This window comes from Staurois parvus, unplaced genomic scaffold, assembly GCF_062004578.1.
Source record: "Staurois parvus isolate SC_StPar_1 unplaced genomic scaffold, SC_StPar_1.0 ptg000068l, whole genome shotgun sequence".
NCBI classification, from domain to species: Eukaryota; Metazoa; Chordata; class Amphibia; order Anura; family Ranidae; genus Staurois; species Staurois parvus.
The window spans coordinates 8,777,796-8,796,801 of NW_028317864.1; the positions used below are offsets into that span (position 1 = coordinate 8,777,796).

The following is a 19,006-nucleotide window of genomic DNA, read 5'->3' on the forward strand; positions in this document are numbered from 1 at the left end:
CATCAGGGCACTGATGACCAGTGCCCAGCAGTGCCACCCACCAGTGCTGCCCACCTGTGCCCAGCAGTGCCACCCACAAGTGCCCAGCAGTGCCACCCACCTGTGCTCATTAGTGCCACTCACCTGTGCCCATCAGTGCCACCCACCAGTGCCCCCTATTAGAGCCCAGCTGTGCCGTCAGTCAGTGCCAGCCATCAGTATCCATCAGTGCCCATCATTGTTGCATATCAGTGCAGCTTCATCAGTGCCGCCTCAGCTCATCAGTGCCACCTATCAGTGCTGCCTATCAATGCTCATCAGTGCTGCCTCATCAATGCACATCAGTGAAGGAGAAAAATTACCGTATTTTCCAGCGTATAAGACGACCCCCTACTTTTCCTGTTAAAATATAGGGTTTGGGCTATACTCACCGTATAAGACTACCCCTCTTCCAACTCACACCAAATAAAAATTAAAAAACATCAGATTTGATTTCAATATGGTATGCTATTTCAGTATGGTATTCCAATGATGGGGTGCTATTCCTCCCACTGACACCAATGATGGGGCACGATTCCTCGCTCTGACACCAATGATGGGGCACTATTCCTCCCACTGACATCAATGACAGGACACTATTCCTCCCACTGACACCAATGATGGTGTCCCATCATTAGTGTCAGTGTGTGAGGAATAGTGTCCCGTCATTAGTGTCAGTGGGAGGAATAGTACTCCATCAGTGTCAGTGGGAGAAATAGTGCCCCTTAATTGGTGTCAGTGGGAAGAATCGTGCCCCATCATTGGTGTCAGTGGGAGGAATAGCGCCGCCCCCCTAAAAAGTGCCGCCCTGACACTGCAGGGTTTATTTATTAAAGCTGGAGAGTCCAAAATCAGACTCCCTTCTGCATAGAAACCAATCAGCTTCTAACCTCAGCTTGAGCTTGTTCAATGAAGCTTTGGCAATGAAACCTGGAAGCTGATTGGTTTCTATGCAGAAGGGAGTCTGATTTTGGACTCTCCAGCTTTAGTAAATAAACCCCCAAGTGTCAGCATGCCGTATACCGGCATATAAGACGACCCCCGACTTTTGAGAAGATTTTCATGGGTTAAAAAGTCGTCTTATACGCCAGAAAATACGGTACCTGTTTGCAAAATTTTATAATAGAAACAAAAAAAAAACTTTTTTTTTTAAATTTTTTGCCCTTTGTTTATAGTGCAAAAAATAAAACACCCAGTGGCGATTAAATACCACCAAAAGAAAGCTCTATTTGTGTGAAAAAATTATAAAAATGTCATATGGGTACAGTGTTGCATGACCGCGCAATTGTCATTCAAAGTGCAACAGCGTTGAAAGCTGAAAATTGGCCTGGGCAGGAAGGGGGTATAAGTGCCCGGTAGGCAAGAGGTTCAAGTATTTCTGTCAACTGACATGCTTTATCACACTAGAAAAAAATGGGAAGCCATCTATGTTGCACATAATAACCATTTAGATTTACAGCTGATTCACACATGTGTGGTGCGGATTGAAGCTCAGGTTTCACAGCTAAATGATACAGTAGTTGTTCACTGGTTCATGTCAGGTTTACATCAGGTTCAGGACAGGATTAGCTCTCAGGACTATCCTGTTCACACATATGCGGTTTAGAAACGGTTCCCATAGAAGTCAATAGCCTGTAATCAACACCAGACCACACTGCTCACAAATCGTACATGACTCTTTTTTTCAAACTGCACTGAATCTGCACCGCCATTGCACCGGACATGTGTAAACAGGCACCATGGGAAGCAGTGTTTTTTCACATGACATCCAGATATATGAGAACCGGCACTTAATAGGGTCAGCCAATACGGTTTTTGTTATGCACACTCGGTTTTGGGCCTACTTGTTTTGAAAAGTTTACAAAAACATTGTTAAATAAAAATTATCTGAAAAAAAAAAAAAAAAAAGGAGGGTGGGGTGGTCAATGATCACAAAGCAACATTTTAGTTTAAGTGGAGCCTTGAGCTAAATCAGCCCCTGGATTCTTAGGTTTTGTATAATCAAAATCTGTTCCTTGAAATTCTGGGTGCTCCTATATACCTTAGCATACCCCAGCTGCTCATGTTGCATTTTCCATAGCTTTAAGTAAACAATACAATTGGCCAAATATAAATATGCTTCAAACCACTGCTTTTCCCTCCTACTACCTATGCTGTATAATGCTGGTAAAACAGATCTGGGTGAATTATATTTATATATATTGGGCAGCACAGTGGCTAAATGGTTAGCACTTCCGCCTGGCAGTACTATGGTCGCTGGGTAAAATCCCAGCCACGGCACCTCCTGCCTGGAGTTTGCATGTTCTCCCTGTGCCTGCGTGGGTTTCCTCCAGGTACTCTGGTTTCCTCCCGCACTCCAAAAACATGCTGGTAGGTTAATTGGCTCCTGTCTAAATTGGCCCTAGTATGTGTATGTATGAATATGAGTTAGGGACCTTAGATTGTACACCCCTTGAGGGTTAGGGACTGATGTGAATGTACAATATATATGTAAAGTGCTGCGTAAATGGACAGTGCTATATAAGTACCTAAAATAAATATATAAATATATATATATATATATATATATATATATATATATATATATATATATACATACATACACACATACACAGTTGTGTTCAAAATAATAGCAGTCAGACATCACTAACCGGATCAATCACTGTTTTTGGTAGAAATGATATTTCTACATGGCAAATAATTTACTAGCAGGTGTAGTAGAGTAATAGAAATCCAACAGACCCAACAGTCATGACATGCATGCTGCTGATTCTGTGTAATTGAATCACTAATTGAAAGGGGCTTGTTCAAAATAATAGCAGTGTGGAGTTCTATTAGTGAGGTCATTCATTCTGTGAAAAACAGGTGGCAATTATTGCCCTTATTTAAGGAAGGAAGGCAGAAAATGTTGTACATACTGGTTACAGTGCATTTCTCTCTGAAATTCTGAGGAAAATGGGTTGTTCCAGACATTGTTCAGAAGAAAAGCGTACCTTGATTAAAACGTTGATTGGAGAGGGGAAAACATATAAAGAAGTGCAGAAAATGATAGGCTGCTCAGCTAAAATGATCGCAAATGCTTTAAAATGGCAACCAAATCCTGAAAGACGTGGAAGAAAGCGAAAAACTACCATTCGAATGGATAGAAGAATAGCCAAAATGGCAAGGACTCAGCCAACAATCAGCTCCAGGAAGATCAAAGAAGGTGTAAAGTTCCCTGTGAGTACTGTTACAATTAGAAGACACCTATGTGAAGCCAAGCTATCTGCAAGAAGCCCCCGCAAAATCCCACTGTTGGAAAAAAGACATGTGCTGAAGAGGTTACAATTTACCAAAGAGCACATTGACTGGCCTAAAGAGAAATGGCGCAACATTTTGTGGACTGATGCAAGTAAGATTGTTCTTTTTGGGTCTAGTGGCCGGAGACAGTTTGTCAGACGACCCCCAAACACTGAATTCAAGCCACAGTACACTGTGAAGACAGTGAAGCATGGTGGTGCAAGCATCATGATATGGGGATGTTTCTCATACTACGGTGTTGGGCCTATTTATTGCATACCAGGGATCATGAATCAGTTTGAATACATCAGAATACTTGAAGAGGTCATGCTGCCTTATGCTGAAGAGGAAATGCCCTTGAAATGAGTGTTCCAACAAGACAACGACCCCAAACACCCCAGTAAACGTGCAACATCTTGGTTCCAGACCAACAAAATTGACGGAGTGGCCAGCCCAATCCCCGGAGCTTAATCCAATAAAAACTTGTGTGGTGACATCAAAAATGCAGTTTCTGAGGCAAAACCAAGAAATAGAGAAGAACTGTGGAATGTAGTCCAATCATCCTGGGCTGGAATACCTGATCACAGGGGCCAGAAGTTGGTTGACTCCATGCAACACAGATGTACAGCAGTTCTCAGAAACAGTGCTTATACAACTAAATATTCATTAAGTGATTCAAAGGAAAGCAAAATCTTCAAACATTTTTCAGTTTATATAGTGAATGTTTGAGTTTGTAAAGAAGAATACAAACACTGCGATTTTTTTGAACAGTCTAATATTCACTTTTCTTCAATTTATTTAAGGGAACAACACAAATTTGATTTATTTTTCTTCATGTTTTGATTTGGAATAGAATGTGTCGTGTTCCCAATGCATTTGTGTGTATGGAAATAAAAGCTATTATAAGGATTTGGAGCTTTATTCACTTTTTTCAACACACTGCTATTATTTTGAACACAACTGTATATATATATTAATAAGGTGCTTGCACAGATCTTTTTTCAGCAGCACTATACAGCATAGGTAGGAGGGGGGGGGAAGCTGTGTTTTTTTATGTGTAGCCTTTACTTCTATTTTAGGTCTTTAAGAGGCAAATGCCACAATAGGTGCGCAGACACAGGAACTTAGGCAGATATATAGTATTAGTTTCCTTTTTTTTACATGCCCAAGATTTATGTATTCACTGTCAAATCCTATTCTTGGAATCCACTCAAGGACAAAGGAAGTAATTTAACCTTTGGGTTATAGTAGTACCTATAGAAAGGTTGGGTATTGGCAAACAAAAAACTGTAGGCCAGCCCAGCAAATGTCCTCTCACTACCAGCATGCCTTAGTGTTGTAGAAAGGTTGTACTAGAGCACGATGATAAACACAGTATCTTCCAACGGACTCCAAGAAATTTACAGTAAGTACGAAAATTACAATTGTGTCTCACCCATTCAGGGACATGGGGGGGTCTAACATTTGGATGTCCAAAAGGGTGCAAAAAAACAAAATACAAATGCTAACAGGTACAAAATAACAAAAAAGAACTAGGGGCTGCCTGAAACTCAAAGGACTGTCTGAAAGATGCCAAAGTATCATGAGGTGCAGATGCAATGTCCACCTGGTAGAACTTAGAAAAAGCGTGAACAACCTGTGCCATAAAGCCAGGACAACATTGTTCTCAATGCCAAACAAAATCAGTCTGCCCAGGAACTGCACTGACTTGTGCCATGACAACAGAATATTGCATTGCAGAGATCAGAAGTGAAACTTGGAAAACAAGGCTGCCTCAAAAGGAGGCTACAGTCAGACACAAGGCTCTCATGCAAAAGCAGATTCAGACGACTTCTGGATTGAAGAGCTTAAATCAGAGATCGGATAGTCTAAAATATCATCTGGCATCTCTGATGAAGGGGTCACATACCTAATGAAGGGGTCCTGTGAGACTCCAATATGTTGCTCTTGCTGTAACTGTGTGATCGCTTATTAAAGCTTCGGGCCCATAGTGGAGATCGTCGATGTGCTGGTGACATTCTTCTCCTTTGATTCTTCTCAGTCCCAGCCCATGTTCGCTGCAGCACCTGTTTATACACACAGCCATTTCTTAACGCAGGAACGTGTGCGTTGGGATTGTGCATTTTCATCCCCCCACCTATGAGACAGGTCCTGGTACACTTCTGGGTGTAGGAACCACTCCCCCCCAGAATCCAGAAGCTGCCAGTTAAGTCTGCCTGCCAATTATCTATGCCTGGAATGTACAGAGCAGACTAGGTTGAACAGGAAAGTTCCGCTCAAGACAGGATCCGGTCCACCTTCAGCAGCAGTAAGTCTCCTGGTTCCTCTCGGATGATTGATATACACCACTGGCGTGACATTGCCCATCTGAGTCAGGATCAGATGACACTCCAGTAAGATGGTCCAACACTGAAGAGACAGCCAAACTGATCAAAGTTTCAGGATGTTAATCAGTGGTCAAGACTCCTCCATCGACCAAGTCTCTGACAGGTTCCCTGGCCTCCTCCCAAGACCAACCAACAGCATAGCGGATGACACAAAAATCCTCCAAATGACAGGAAGGAAGGACCTTCTCAAGTCCAGAGCAGGATTCCTGAGCCGCCAGGCCAGGGCCAACCTGGCGCTCAGTGATAGACAAATCAGTCAAGTCCAGGGACCAGATTAGCTTGTCCCACAACAGAACATTGTGTTGTAGAATTCAGAAGTGGAATTTGGCAATTGAGACTGCCTTAAAACAGGCTATAGTCAGACTTAAGAATCTCATGTAAAAGTTGAGTTGGGCAGCTCCTCGACTGCTGAATTCAGTCTCAGAAGTTTCTCCTATAGAAGGCCTAAGCTTTGTCCTGGACTAGACCCAAATACTTGAAACAATGAGTATGTTTCAGCAACTATTTCTGAAAGTCCATGATCCATCTGAATCATTGCAATGTCTAGATGGTTAATGTTGCGTAGTCCTTGAAAGCCCATGCTGACCGATCTCAACAGAAAGCTGCCTAAGTATCCTACAAGAACGTAGCAAGGCCTAGCACTGTAGTGAATACTAGAGGCTGATTGCCAGGGGTCACAAATTGGTAATGCAGGAGTCCCACAGCAAAGTGTAATAATCACTGATGGAAATATGAGGACATGTACTGCAAGTAAGCAATCATCTTTGATGTTCACAGAAGCCAAAAGGTCTCCCTGGTGAAAAGAAGTCATGATACATTTGGTAGATTCCATTCAGAATTTTTGAACTTGCACGACAATATTCAGAGCTTCAAGATCTAGAATGGGATGAATGTCCATATTGGGTGTGTAAAGAGCGAACAGGTTGCAGTAAAACACCTGGAACCATTCTTCCACTGAAACTGGGGCTATGACAACCTAATCCAGAAGAACTGAGAGGGCTGGATGAATATCTGACAATCTTTGTGATGACAGAGGAAGGTTGGAAGTGAGGAAACTAGGAAGCAGAAAGTAAAACTCTAGTTTTTTCCACCCAGGATCTGAGATGCAAACTCCGCAAAGTTAGCAAACAATCCTCCGCTCTGGAAAGTGGGAGTACACCGTTATGCAGAAGACGACTTGTCTGAGGATTTTGTAAAGTCTGAGCTCCAGGACTTGTGGGTGGTTAGGGAAATTGAGAGAGTGGAGAAACAAAAAGGGCATTTCTTAAAACATGGGCAGAACAGGTCTGTTTCTTAGGTTTTTACCACCGTGGAAGATGTGTGCACGTGCTACCATGATCACATGGGTGCTCAACCTGTGGCCCTCCAGTTGTTGCCAAACTACAAGTTCCATGAGGCATTGCAAGGCTAACAGTTACAAGCATGACTCCCAAAGGGATGGGACTTGTAGTTCCACAACAGCTGGAGGGCCACAGGTTGAGCACCCATGAATGAGGAGGTTGTCAAGACCTGGTCTGAAGAAACGTTATCCATCAAAGGCCATGCAGATCAAATGCTTTTTATACAAATGTTCAGACTGCCCTACACAAATGTACTGATAGGAAAGACATACAAGAGATAAGATGGAAGGCTTTGAGCAAACCACCACAGCTGAAATTTATCATCAAAGCTGTCTGCTCCACATGTTCTATAAGCAAAGGATCAAACTCAGCAGCTGTTTTAGTCCTGGTTCACACTACATGTACGCTGTGGGCTGACTGAGGGTGCAGGAATCACACCTGTTCCCACATCCGCAACTACCCGCAGCCACATTGCATTTCTCTCTGAATGGCACCCCCAGGCATCTCATCCTACAGTGCAAATGTGAGTGAGGAAATCCCATGGTCAAAAAAGACCATGCTTTTCCATGCAGATGCGTTTTGGAAAAGGTGCACGCACCTCCTTCTTGCATGTAAAACAGGCACAGCAGCCCATTCTCTTACTGGAATAGTAAGCACATTGTTAAGGTGGGACATTGCCATATGCACATTGGGAATAAACCGCTCCTGCACAAATCCCTTCAACAGTAAATATTTTGGGGTCGGAAACAGCTTTTTTGGGATGTTTCCAAACTCCACAGAAAAATAGTTGAAAACGTTGGTGCAAAAGGAAAATCCCTGCAGCCTTGGGAGTTTTATCAACCAAGACTGAAAACAACGCTGGTAGAAGCAACAGCCTGATCCTCACCCACTGCATCAACAAGAGCTGAAATGGTCTCCTTAAATATGGGGGTAATTGCACTGGACTTACTAACGAGCTTACCCCTGAGGACTCGCAAAGGCTGGAGCAACTCAGAATCAGACACAGTACTTGTGACCAATCTCCTGGAGTCTGCTAAGCCTGAAGGCAAATCGGATACAGAAACTGCTGCAGAAGAGGTGCGGGAGTCTGTTTAAGGCTTCTGCAACCAGTGTCCACAAATAACAGGGTGAAATGAGTCACGGTCTTGCTTGACCCTGGCAAAACCATTAGCCAAGAGGGTCCAGCCACATTCAATGGCACACAAAAGGACTCTGAGGACAGAACAGCCTCTAAGCAGTGTTAAAAGGTGACTGGATGACTATGTGGAACCATGTATGCATTCCTTCCCTCTAATGTTTTAAAGCAATGTTCTTTATAAGCACCATTGTTACATTACAGGTGGTCTTGGCACAAACAATGGTAATTAACAGTCCACAGAGACAAAGGCTGAAAACTGATTGCTTCTGCAACCATAATGTAATTTCATATCAACAGGCTACTTCAAGCTTAAATTTCAAAATATACCTGATAATGTGGCCCGAGATGGGATTAGCAGCGGATGGCAAGAATCCAGTGTGATGCAAGTCTATCCAAACCTTGAACCATAACAACAGAGGAATCCATTTTTATCAAACTACCCATGAATGTCTGTACACAGCAACAAAGATTAAACTTCCAACATCATTAACACCATTCTCACCTTTGCAGGCATACGTGTCGCCAACACAGTCAGGCAGTTGACACATGAGGCTATGAAATCCATAGGTGGGTTCATAACAGTTGTTAATCTGCAAATAAAGACAACATGTGAGGAATTCTCATAAAACGAACCTGTCTTATATTCAATTTTTTTGTGTCTTACGCTTAGAATGCTTATAGTTAGATGTATTTCCTGAGCTCTTACTATACTGTTTCATACTACATAACCATTTGTCAATTGTACTTTTGTAACCTAATGTTCTAATAAACACTTTGAACAAAAAATGAACCTATCTGAACAGAAAAATGGGAGTATACTGCCATCTTGCTCTTGATGTTAGAGGTCAATGAAGACCAACATGTATGTCCTGGGTTTGTCTAAGTAGTAAATCAAAGATGACAGCCTGGAGCTTCTGACCTTATACCAAGTTGGCAACAGCATCTCCATACTTCTATCCAGACAGTTTCCTTTAACCACTTGCTCTCCAGAAGATTTACCCCCCTTCCTGACCAGGTAATTTTTTTGCGTTACAACGCTGCGTTACTTTAGCTGACAATTGCGTGGTCATGCAACACTGCACCCAAATTAAATTTATGTCCTTTTTTTTCCCACAAATGGAACTTTCTTTCAGTGGTATTTGATCACCTCTACGGGGGATTTGTGCTATAAGCAAAAAAAGACTGACGATTTTGAGCAAAAAAAACTATATTTTTGACTTTTTGCTATAAAACATATCCAGTAAAAACATTTAAAAAAAATCAAATTTAGTCATAAATTTTGGCCAAAATGTATTCTGCTACGTATTCGGCTACAAAAAAATCCCAATATGTATAAATTTATTGGTGTAAGTGAAAGTTATAGCGTCTACAAATGGCGATATATATACAGGATTTTTTTTTTAATACTAGTAATGGCGGTGATCAGCGACTTATAGCGGGACTGCGGCGGGCATTCTGACTTTGGGGGGGAACTGACTAACTTTCACTGACATCCCCAGTGACACTAATACAGTGATCAGTACTAATAAAAAGCACTGACACTGTACTAATGACACTGGGCAGGAAGGGGTTAACACCTGGGGTGATCAAAGGGTTAACTGTGTGTGTGTTTTACTATGTGCTGTGTGTGTTTTACAGTGTAAGCACGCTGCTTTGTATTGCTCTGCTATGCAGAGCAATACAAAGCAGCGTGCTGGAGCTGACAAGTGAGAGATCTGTATTGATTACATACAGACCTCACCCCTGTCAGTGATACTCAGTGATCGTCGGGTGCTGGTGGGGAATCACTGGTCGGTACCCGGTGGTTGACAGCTGAAGCCACCAATGGCGGCGCCCCCTATCCGGAAATGCAAAATCACACACACATACATATATATATATATATATATATATATATATATATATATATATATATAATTAATTAATTAATTAATTATACACACATGATTTTAAGCAGTCATGCCACCTTGTAGCAGTATTTCTGCTATAGGGCGATGGGCAAGCAGTTAAATACTTGTCATCCTGTGTCTGCTAAAAAAACAAAAAAAATTACTGGTGTCCACAGTTTTCTCCTTGCTCACCTACCTCTGTAACAGCATGTACATGCGGGATGTAATAGGTAGGAGATAGTCAGCTATGGACAGGTCAATACTGATAACTTTGTGCACAAGGTCTACGATTGGTTTCACTCTGTGACAGTGCTGTATGACATCTGGAGAAACAGAAGGTAGAGTTAAAGCGAGCAGAGCGACACAGTGGCAGAGAGTAAGATTTCACTTGTATCTCACCTGCTGTGGACACAACATGAAGGAGCATTTCAATCTCACAGGTAAACAGGGTCCAGCTACTAAACGAGTATTCCCAGCGAACAAGGAAACCATTGTCATCAGAAATCACCTGGCCAACCGTCCCCTGAGGTATGCGCAAGTTAGTCTGTCCCTGTCCTGTAATGCAAAGGAAACCTTGTTAAATGGGGTTTTCTCTATCAGCAAGGCAGTGGAAATTCTGTAGAAAATTAGTCCAATGGTGGGCAGTGGAGTCTAGTGACTGGCCAATCGAAGTTGCATCGGGGGTGGGAGAGAAGCACCACAATCTCCCATAGTAAAATCACATTTCCTGCAACCAGTGTTTTGTTCCAGAATGCTAAATCAGGCAAGTACATTAAAAATATGTAGCTACTTGCTATGTACCCTCTTACTGAAATTGCATCACCTGTATGTACTCCTAAAAATTCAAAATAAAGAATTTTAAAAATATACAGCAGGTATAAGTATTGAACATGTCACTATTTTTCTTAGTAACTGTAAAGGTGCTATTGACATGATATTTTCACATGATGGTAACAACCCATGCAAACCATACAAACAAATAAGTTCAGAAATTAAGTTATGTGTAATAAAATGGAATGACACAGGGAAAAAGTATTGAACACATGAAGAAAGGGAAGTGCAAAGCAGCATGGAAAGCCAAGACACCAGCTGAAATCTATCGGTAATTAGAAAGCAATCCTGCCCCTTGTCAGTGCAAATTAATATCAGCTGGTTCAGTCTCAACTGATGGCCTATAAAAAGGTGTCTCATTTCCAAGGTGTCGCACAAAAAACATCTTACAATGGGTAAAAGCAAAAAGCTCTCTCAAGACCTTCACAGTCTTATTGTTGCAAAACATACTGATCAGAATTCATAGAAGAGGTCCATGGAGCCTTCAAGATTTGAAGACTGCGTGGAAGAGCAGGACAAAATCACACCTGAGCAATGCATGTGACTAGTTTCTCCATACAGGAGGTGTCTTGAAGCGGTCATTACCACAAAAGATTTTGTACGAAGTATTAAATACATTTCAGTTAGTGTGTTCAATACTTTTTCTCCTGCGTTGTTCCATTTTATTACACATAACTTAATATCTGAACTTATTTGTTTTGGTTTCTTTTTTTGTATGGATTGCATGGGTTGTTACCGACAGGAGGCAAAAATTTAATGTTAGTAGCACCTTTAGAAAGTTACTGAGAAAAATGGTGACGTGTTCAATACTTATTTTACCCGCTGTATACAGGTGAAACTCGAAAAATTAGAATATTGTGCAAAAGTTCATTTATTTCAGTAATGCAACTTAAAAGGTGAAACAAATATATGAGATAGACTCATTACATGCAAAGCAAGATAGTTCAAGCCGTGATTTGTCATAATTGTGATGATTATGGCTTACAGATCATGAAAACCCAAAATCCACAATCTCAGAAAATTAGAATATTACATACAATCAATAAAACAAGGATTGTACATAGAACAATATCGGACCTCTGAAAAGTATAAGCATGCATATGTACTCAGTACTTGGTTTGGGCCCCTTTTGCAGCAATTACTGCTTCAATGCGGCGTGGTATGGAAGCTATAAGCCTGCGGCACTGCTGAGGTGTTATGGAAGACCAGGATGCTTCAATAGCGGCCTTCAGCTCTTCTGCATTGTTCGGTCTCATGTCTCTCCTCTTTCTCTTGGCAATGCCCCATAGATTCTCTATGGGGTTCAGGTCAGGCGAGTTAATCCCACGGTCATTGAACCAGGTTTTGGTGCTTTTGGCAGTGTGGGCGGTGCCAAGTCCTGTTGGAAAATGAAGTCAGCATCCCCATAAAATATAAAAGTTGATGCAGCGCTAAAGATTCTAATATCTAAACAAAATTGATATAAATGAATGTATATAAATATATATGACCCAAATCCACAGGGGAATACACTAGAACCAATAACTCTCTGGTCTGGATGAATACTGTCCTGGTTCATGTGATGTCTTCCTACCTTAAAAGTCACTGAATTGGAGGATCTCGAGGTGATTTACAGAATGCTTTGTGGCCCTGTAGGGTCATAGAGTGGAGGTGAGAGGCCACTGCAGCTAGACTGCCTGGGATCACGTTTGGAGTGTGCTGTGATTCACCTGCACTTCTTTATATATACGAACTATGGACACGTTATCCTGCACTTAAACCACTGTTATTTGTCCATTGAGAGTTATTGGTTCTAGTGTATTCCCCTGTGGATTTGGGTCATATATATTTATATACATTCATTTATATCAATTTTGTTTAGATATTAGAATCTTTAGCGCTGCATCAACTTTTATATTTTATGTATATTGCCTTTGCTTGGTATGGGATAGATGCTGGCTGCTTTTTAGTTTGTTCCACGGTTTACCATAAGAGCGCAGGAGGATATATATCTATGTGATTTGTTTAGCATCCCCATAAAGCAGCGGTTCTCAACCTGGGGGTCGCGACCCCTTTGGGGGTCGAACGACCATTTCCCAGGGGTCGCCTAAGACCATCGGAAAACACATATTTCCGATGGTCTTAGGAACCGAGACACCGCTGCTCTGTCTCGCGATCTGTGGGCGGGATGATATGCTGCCCCTGTAACCTGGCCACACCTCCGGGATCACTCAACAGCTCCGCCTCCTCGCCGCTGATTGGCCACCGGAACTGTAGCTCAGGAGAGGCACACAGGCGGCCAATCACCGGCGAGGAGGTGGAGCTTGGAGAGGAGGAGCCGAGCGGCAGAGCGCGCAGATGGAAGAAGATCGAGGGAGCTGCAGGACCGAGTGAAGAGGAGAGAGGCCAGAGAAGGAAGACAGATGACAGGTAAGTGCAAATTTTGCTTCTGCAGGCTGTAGATGGGAGAGGGAGAGAGCGAGCCCAGGCTGGAGCAGGGTTCAGCAAGGTAAGTATCATTGGTGTCAGTGGGAGGAATAGTGCCCCATCATTTGTGTCACTAATACCAACGATGGGGCACTATTCCTCCCCCCACTGACACCAACGATGGGGCACTATTCCTCCCCCCACTGACACCAACGATGGGGCACTATTCCTCCCACTGACACCAACGATGGGGCACTATTCCTCCCACTGACACCAACGATGGGGCACTATTCCTCCCCCCACTGACACCAACGATGGGGCACTATTCCTCCCCCCACTGACACCAACGATGGGGCACTATTCCTCCCCCCACTGACACCAACGATGGGGCACTATTCCTCCCCCCACTGACACCAACGATGGGGCACTATTCCTCCCCCCACTGACACCAACGATGGGGCACTATTCCTCCCCCCACTGACACCAACGATGGGGCACTATTCCTCCCCCCACTGACACCAACGATGGGGCACTATTCCTCCCCCCACTGACACCAACGATGGGGCACTATTCCTCCCACTGACACCAACGATGCGGCACTATTCCTCCCACTGACACCAACGATGGGGCACTATTCCTCCCACTGGCACCAATGATAGGCACTATTCCTCCCCCCACTGACACCAACGATAGGCACTATTCCTCCCCCCACTGACACCAACGATGGGGCACTATTCCTCCCCCCACTGACACCAACGATGGGGCACTATTCCTCCCCCCACTGACACCAATGATAGGCACTATTCCTCCCCCCACTGACACCAACGATGGGGCACTATTCCTCCCACTGACACCAACGATGCGGCACTATTCCTCCCACTGACACCAACGATGGGGCACTATTCCTCCCACTGGCACCAATGATAGGCACTATTCCTCCCCCCACTGACACCAACGATAGGCACTATTCCTCCCCTCACTGACACCAACGATGGGGCACTATTCCTCCCCCCACTGACACCAACGATGGGGCACTATTCCTCCCCCCACTGACACCAACGATAGGGCACTATTCCTCCCCCCACTGACACCAACGATGGGGCACTATTCCTCCCCCCACTGACACCAACGATGGGGCACTATTCCTCCCCCCACTGACACCAACGATGGGGCACTATTCCTCCCCCCACTGACACCAACGATGGGGCACTATTCCTCCCCCCACTGACACCAACGATGGGGCACTATTCCTCCCCCCACTGACACCAACGATGGGGCACTATTCCTCCCACTGACACCAACGATGCGGCACTATTCCTCCCACTGACACCAACGATGGGGCACTATTCCTCCCACTGGCACCAATGATAGGCACTATTCCTCCCCCCACTGACACCAACGATAGGCACTATTCCTCCCCCCACTGACACCAACGATGGGGCACTATTCCTCCCCCCACTGACACCAACGATGGGGCACTATTCCTCCCCCCACTGACACCAACGATGGGGCACTATTCCTCCCCCCACTGACACCAATGATAGGCACTATTCCTCCCCCCACTGACACCAACGATGGGGCACTATTCCTCCCACTGACACCAACGATGCGGCACTATTCCTCCCACTGACACCAACGATGGGGCACTATTCCTCCCACTGGCACCAATGATAGGCACTATTCCTCCCCCCACTGACACCAACGATAGGCACTATTCCTCCCCTCACTGACACCAACGATGGGGCACTATTCCTCCCCCCACTGACACCAACGATGGGGCACTATTCCTCCCCCCACTGACACCAACGATGGGGCACTATTCCTCCCCCCACTGACACCAACGATGGGGCACTATTCCTCCCCCCACTGACACCAACGATGGGGCACTATTCCTCCCCCCACTGACACCAACGATGGGGCACTATTCCTCCCCCCACTGACACCAACGATGGGGCACTATTCCTCCCCCCACTGACACCAACGATGGGGCACTATTCCTCCCCCCACTGACACCAACGATGGGGCACTATTCCTCCCCCCACTGACACCAATGATAGGCACTATTCCTCCCCCCACTGACACCAACGATGGGGCACTATTCCTCCCCCCACTGACACCAATGATAGGCACTATTCCTCCCACTGACACCAATGATGGGGCACTATTCCTCCCACTGATACCAATGATGGGGCACTATTCCTCCCACTGATACCAATGATGGGGCACTATTCCTCCCACTGACACCAATGATGGGACACTATTCCTCCCACTGACACCAATGATGGGACACTATTCCTCCCACTGATACTAATGATGGGGCACTATTCCTCCCACTGACACCAATGATGGGACACTATTCCTCCCACTGACATCAATGATGGAGCACTATTCCCCCCACTGACACCAATGATGGGGCACTATTCCTCCCACTGACACCAATGATGGGGCACTATTCCTCCCACTGATACCAATGATGGGGCACTATTCCTCCCACTGACACCAATGATGGGGCACTATTCCTCCCACTGATACCGATGATGGAGCACTATTCCTCCCACTGACACCAACGATGGGGCACTATTCCTCCCACTGATACCAACGATGGGACACTATTCCTCCCACTGACATCAGTGATGGGGCGCTAGTCCTCCCACTGATACCAATGATGGGGCACTATTCCTCCCACTGATACCAATGATGGGGCACTATTCCTCCCACTGACACCAATGGCGGGACACTATTCCTCCCACTGATACCAATGATGGGACACTATTCCTCCCACTGATACCAACGATGGGACACTATTCCTCCCACTGACATCAGTGATGGGGCGCTAGTCCTCCCACTGATACCAATGATGGGGCACTATTCCTCCCACTGATACCAACGATGGGACACTATTCCTCCCACTGATACCAATGATGGGGCGCTAGTCCTCCCACTGATACCAATGATGGGGCACTATTCCTCCCACTGCAAAATTACAGTTCTGAAGTAGCAACGAAAATACTTTTATGGTTGGGGGTCACCACAACATGAGGAACTGTATTGAGGGGTCGCGGCGTTAGAAAGGTTGAGAACCACTGCCATAAAGCTTGTCTGCGGAAGGAAGCATGAAGTGCTCCAAAATCTCCTGGTAGACGGCTGCGTTGACCCTGGACTTAATGAAGCACAGTGGACCAACACCAGCAGATGACATGGCTCCCCAAATCAACACAGACTGTGGAAACTTCACACTGGACTTCAAGCATCTTGCAGTGTGTGCCTCTCCATTCTTCCTCCATACTCTGGGTCCTTGGTTTCCAAATGAGATGCAAAAGTTGCTCTCATCAGAAAAGAGGACTTCGGACCACTGAGCAACAGACCAGGTCTGTTTTTCTTTAGCCCAGGTAAGATGTTTCTGACGTTGTTTGTTGTTCAGGAGCGGCTTGACAAGAGGAATACGACATTTGAAGCCCATGTCCAGGATCCATCTGTGTGTGGTGGCTCTTGATGCACTGACTCCAGCCTCAGTCCACTCCTTGTGAAAATCCCCAACACTTTTGAATGGCCTTTTCCTGACAATCCTCTCCAGGCTGTGGTCATTCCTGCTGCTTGTGCACCTTTTTCTTCCACACTTTTCCCTTCCACATAACTTTCTATTAATGTGCTTTGATACAGCACTTTGGGAACATCCAACTTCTTTTGCAATTACCTTTTGAGGCTTTCCCTCCTTATGGAGGGTGTCAATGATGGTTTTCTGCACAACTGTCAGGTCAGCAGTCTTTCCCATGATTGGGATTCCTACTGAACCAGACTGAGAGACCATTTAAAGGCTCAGGAACCCTTTGCAGGTGTTATGGCTTAATTATCTGATTAGAGTGGGACACTTTGAGCCTAGAATATTGCACCTTTTCACAATATTCAAATTTTCTGTGATTGTGGATTTGGGGTTTTCATGAGCTGTAAACCATAATCATCACAATTATGACAAATCACGGCATGAACTATCCTGCTTTGCATGTAATGAGTCTATCTCATAAATTAGTTTCACCTTTTAGGTTGCATTACTGAAATAAATGAACTTTTGCACGATATTCTAATTTTTCGAGTTTCACCTGTATATCTAGTCCACTAACACATTTCAGTCACTTTATGGCCTTAAAGAGGAGCTCCAGTCAAACCTAAAAAAAAAATAAAAGTCATCAGATACAAAAACTGTGGCAGTCTAGGAGAACCAAGGCAGTCACAGAGGAAGTGGGAGCGGGTACTTGTCACAATTGGGTACCTGCTCCCCCCAGCCCACTCCCCAAAGGTGCCAGGTCCCAATACAAAGCAGAACTTCCCCTTTTGGGTGGAGCTCCACTTTAATCATAGCAAACATAGCCAAGTCACAGTCAACTATTATTAAGACTGCAAGCCATCTGGAACACTTTAATCATATTTTCTATATGCTTTTATAATTGGATATGTGGCCAGACAGAGGTGCTTCATTGCACCATTACCCCACTCTGATGTTTCTGTAAACAAGCAGGCAGGGAAGGCACACCTGTTTTTTCCTTTCACAATCTTCCATATTTTTTTGTACTGAATATTTCACTTTGCTCTGAGAGGTGAGCAGGGCTGCGAGTGAGTGAAGGGAAGGTGAACACAAGTGGCAACACGGCCTCTTTAGAGTTCTCACCCCTGCTACAAATCACTTAAACACATTTGTCTCACACTCTACTGCCGCTCCATCACTCAACCCTGTGTAAGTGCCATTTCAGAGCATATACAGGGTTGAGGAGTCAGGAATGGGAACTGCATCATGGCAGATAGTGCCAAGCTTACCCATACCTAAATGCACTGGCTATTTTTTAGTGGCTGCAACAGATTTCGTTTTCTTTTAATGGTAAAAGTGACAGTCTCTAAAGCAAGGTAAACTCTAAATGGTCTCTCTGCCACACACCTAGCTATGTATGACTCCAAGTTCAGTCATCTACAAGCTTTTATATAAATGAACCATTACACGCTTAATTCACTAAAGATGTTACCCAAGGCATATAGAAGCTTCGGAGTGCGTCTCCTCCAGAGAGTCTCATCGTTATGCGACATGACATCATGAGGTTTGTGTTTGTAATGCTCTGTGTAATGGGACATCTTATCCAGGAAGGTGTACACCTATAATAAATGAACATAATGTAAACGCTAATCAACTCAATATGATCAGCTACAGCGCAATAACCCATCAGTTATTCTTTCCTTTACCTTTTTGGCAGTGGATTTGCTGGAGACGAGAGCACTTAAGAGCTGAAGAAGAGGTGCCAGGCGGGCAGGGAACATGGTGCACACACTGTCCAGCAAGACTCCCAGTCCTACAGTGGACTGCTAGCGGTGAAAAAAAGACACACTTATTAGTCCACGATGTGATGTTCAGATTCAATTAGGTCATTAAGGATGGACTGCCTGATCATATGACCATTGTAAGCTGACAAGGCCAGTCATTACTTTGAGGGCTTGGTCACTGTGCTGGGAGTGCGCTCTCAGCACAGAAACCTCAGTCGCTCATGGATGCAAATGTGCGGAATGTGGACATTAAAACCCACCCTCTTTGCTGCCACACAAGCATTTTGTGGGCAGCAAGAGGTTAAACTTCACCAATGACCCCCAATACAGTGATGATTAAAAAGCCACTGCTAGTGACCACCAATGTGGGGGGTGGAGGTTAAAAGTACTGACACCAGTGCAGGGGGATATTAT

General features: G+C 44.6%; 1 protein-coding gene across 4 annotated transcripts in view; it reads right to left on the bottom strand.

The window, feature by feature from the left end:
- The window catches only part of NUP188 (nucleoporin 188), a 134,860-nt gene that overhangs the window by 55,013 nt on the left and 60,841 nt on the right, over positions 1-19,006 (bottom strand). For 3 of the 4 annotated variants that reach the window (XM_089669092.1, XM_089669095.1, XM_089669091.1), the window contains exons 14-19: positions 18,515-18,634; positions 18,301-18,427; positions 10,451-10,606; positions 10,248-10,374; positions 8,665-8,752; positions 8,490-8,560 (exon numbers count right to left, since the gene is read on the bottom strand). In XM_089669092.1, coding sequence (XP_089525218.1) covers positions 8,490-8,560; positions 8,665-8,752; positions 10,248-10,374; positions 10,451-10,606; positions 18,301-18,427; positions 18,515-18,634 — 689 coding nt within the window. The remainder of the gene's footprint in view (positions 1-8,489; positions 8,561-8,664; positions 8,753-10,247; positions 10,375-10,450; positions 10,607-18,300; positions 18,428-18,514; positions 18,635-19,006) is intronic. The other variant, XM_089669093.1, reaches the window with a different exon arrangement.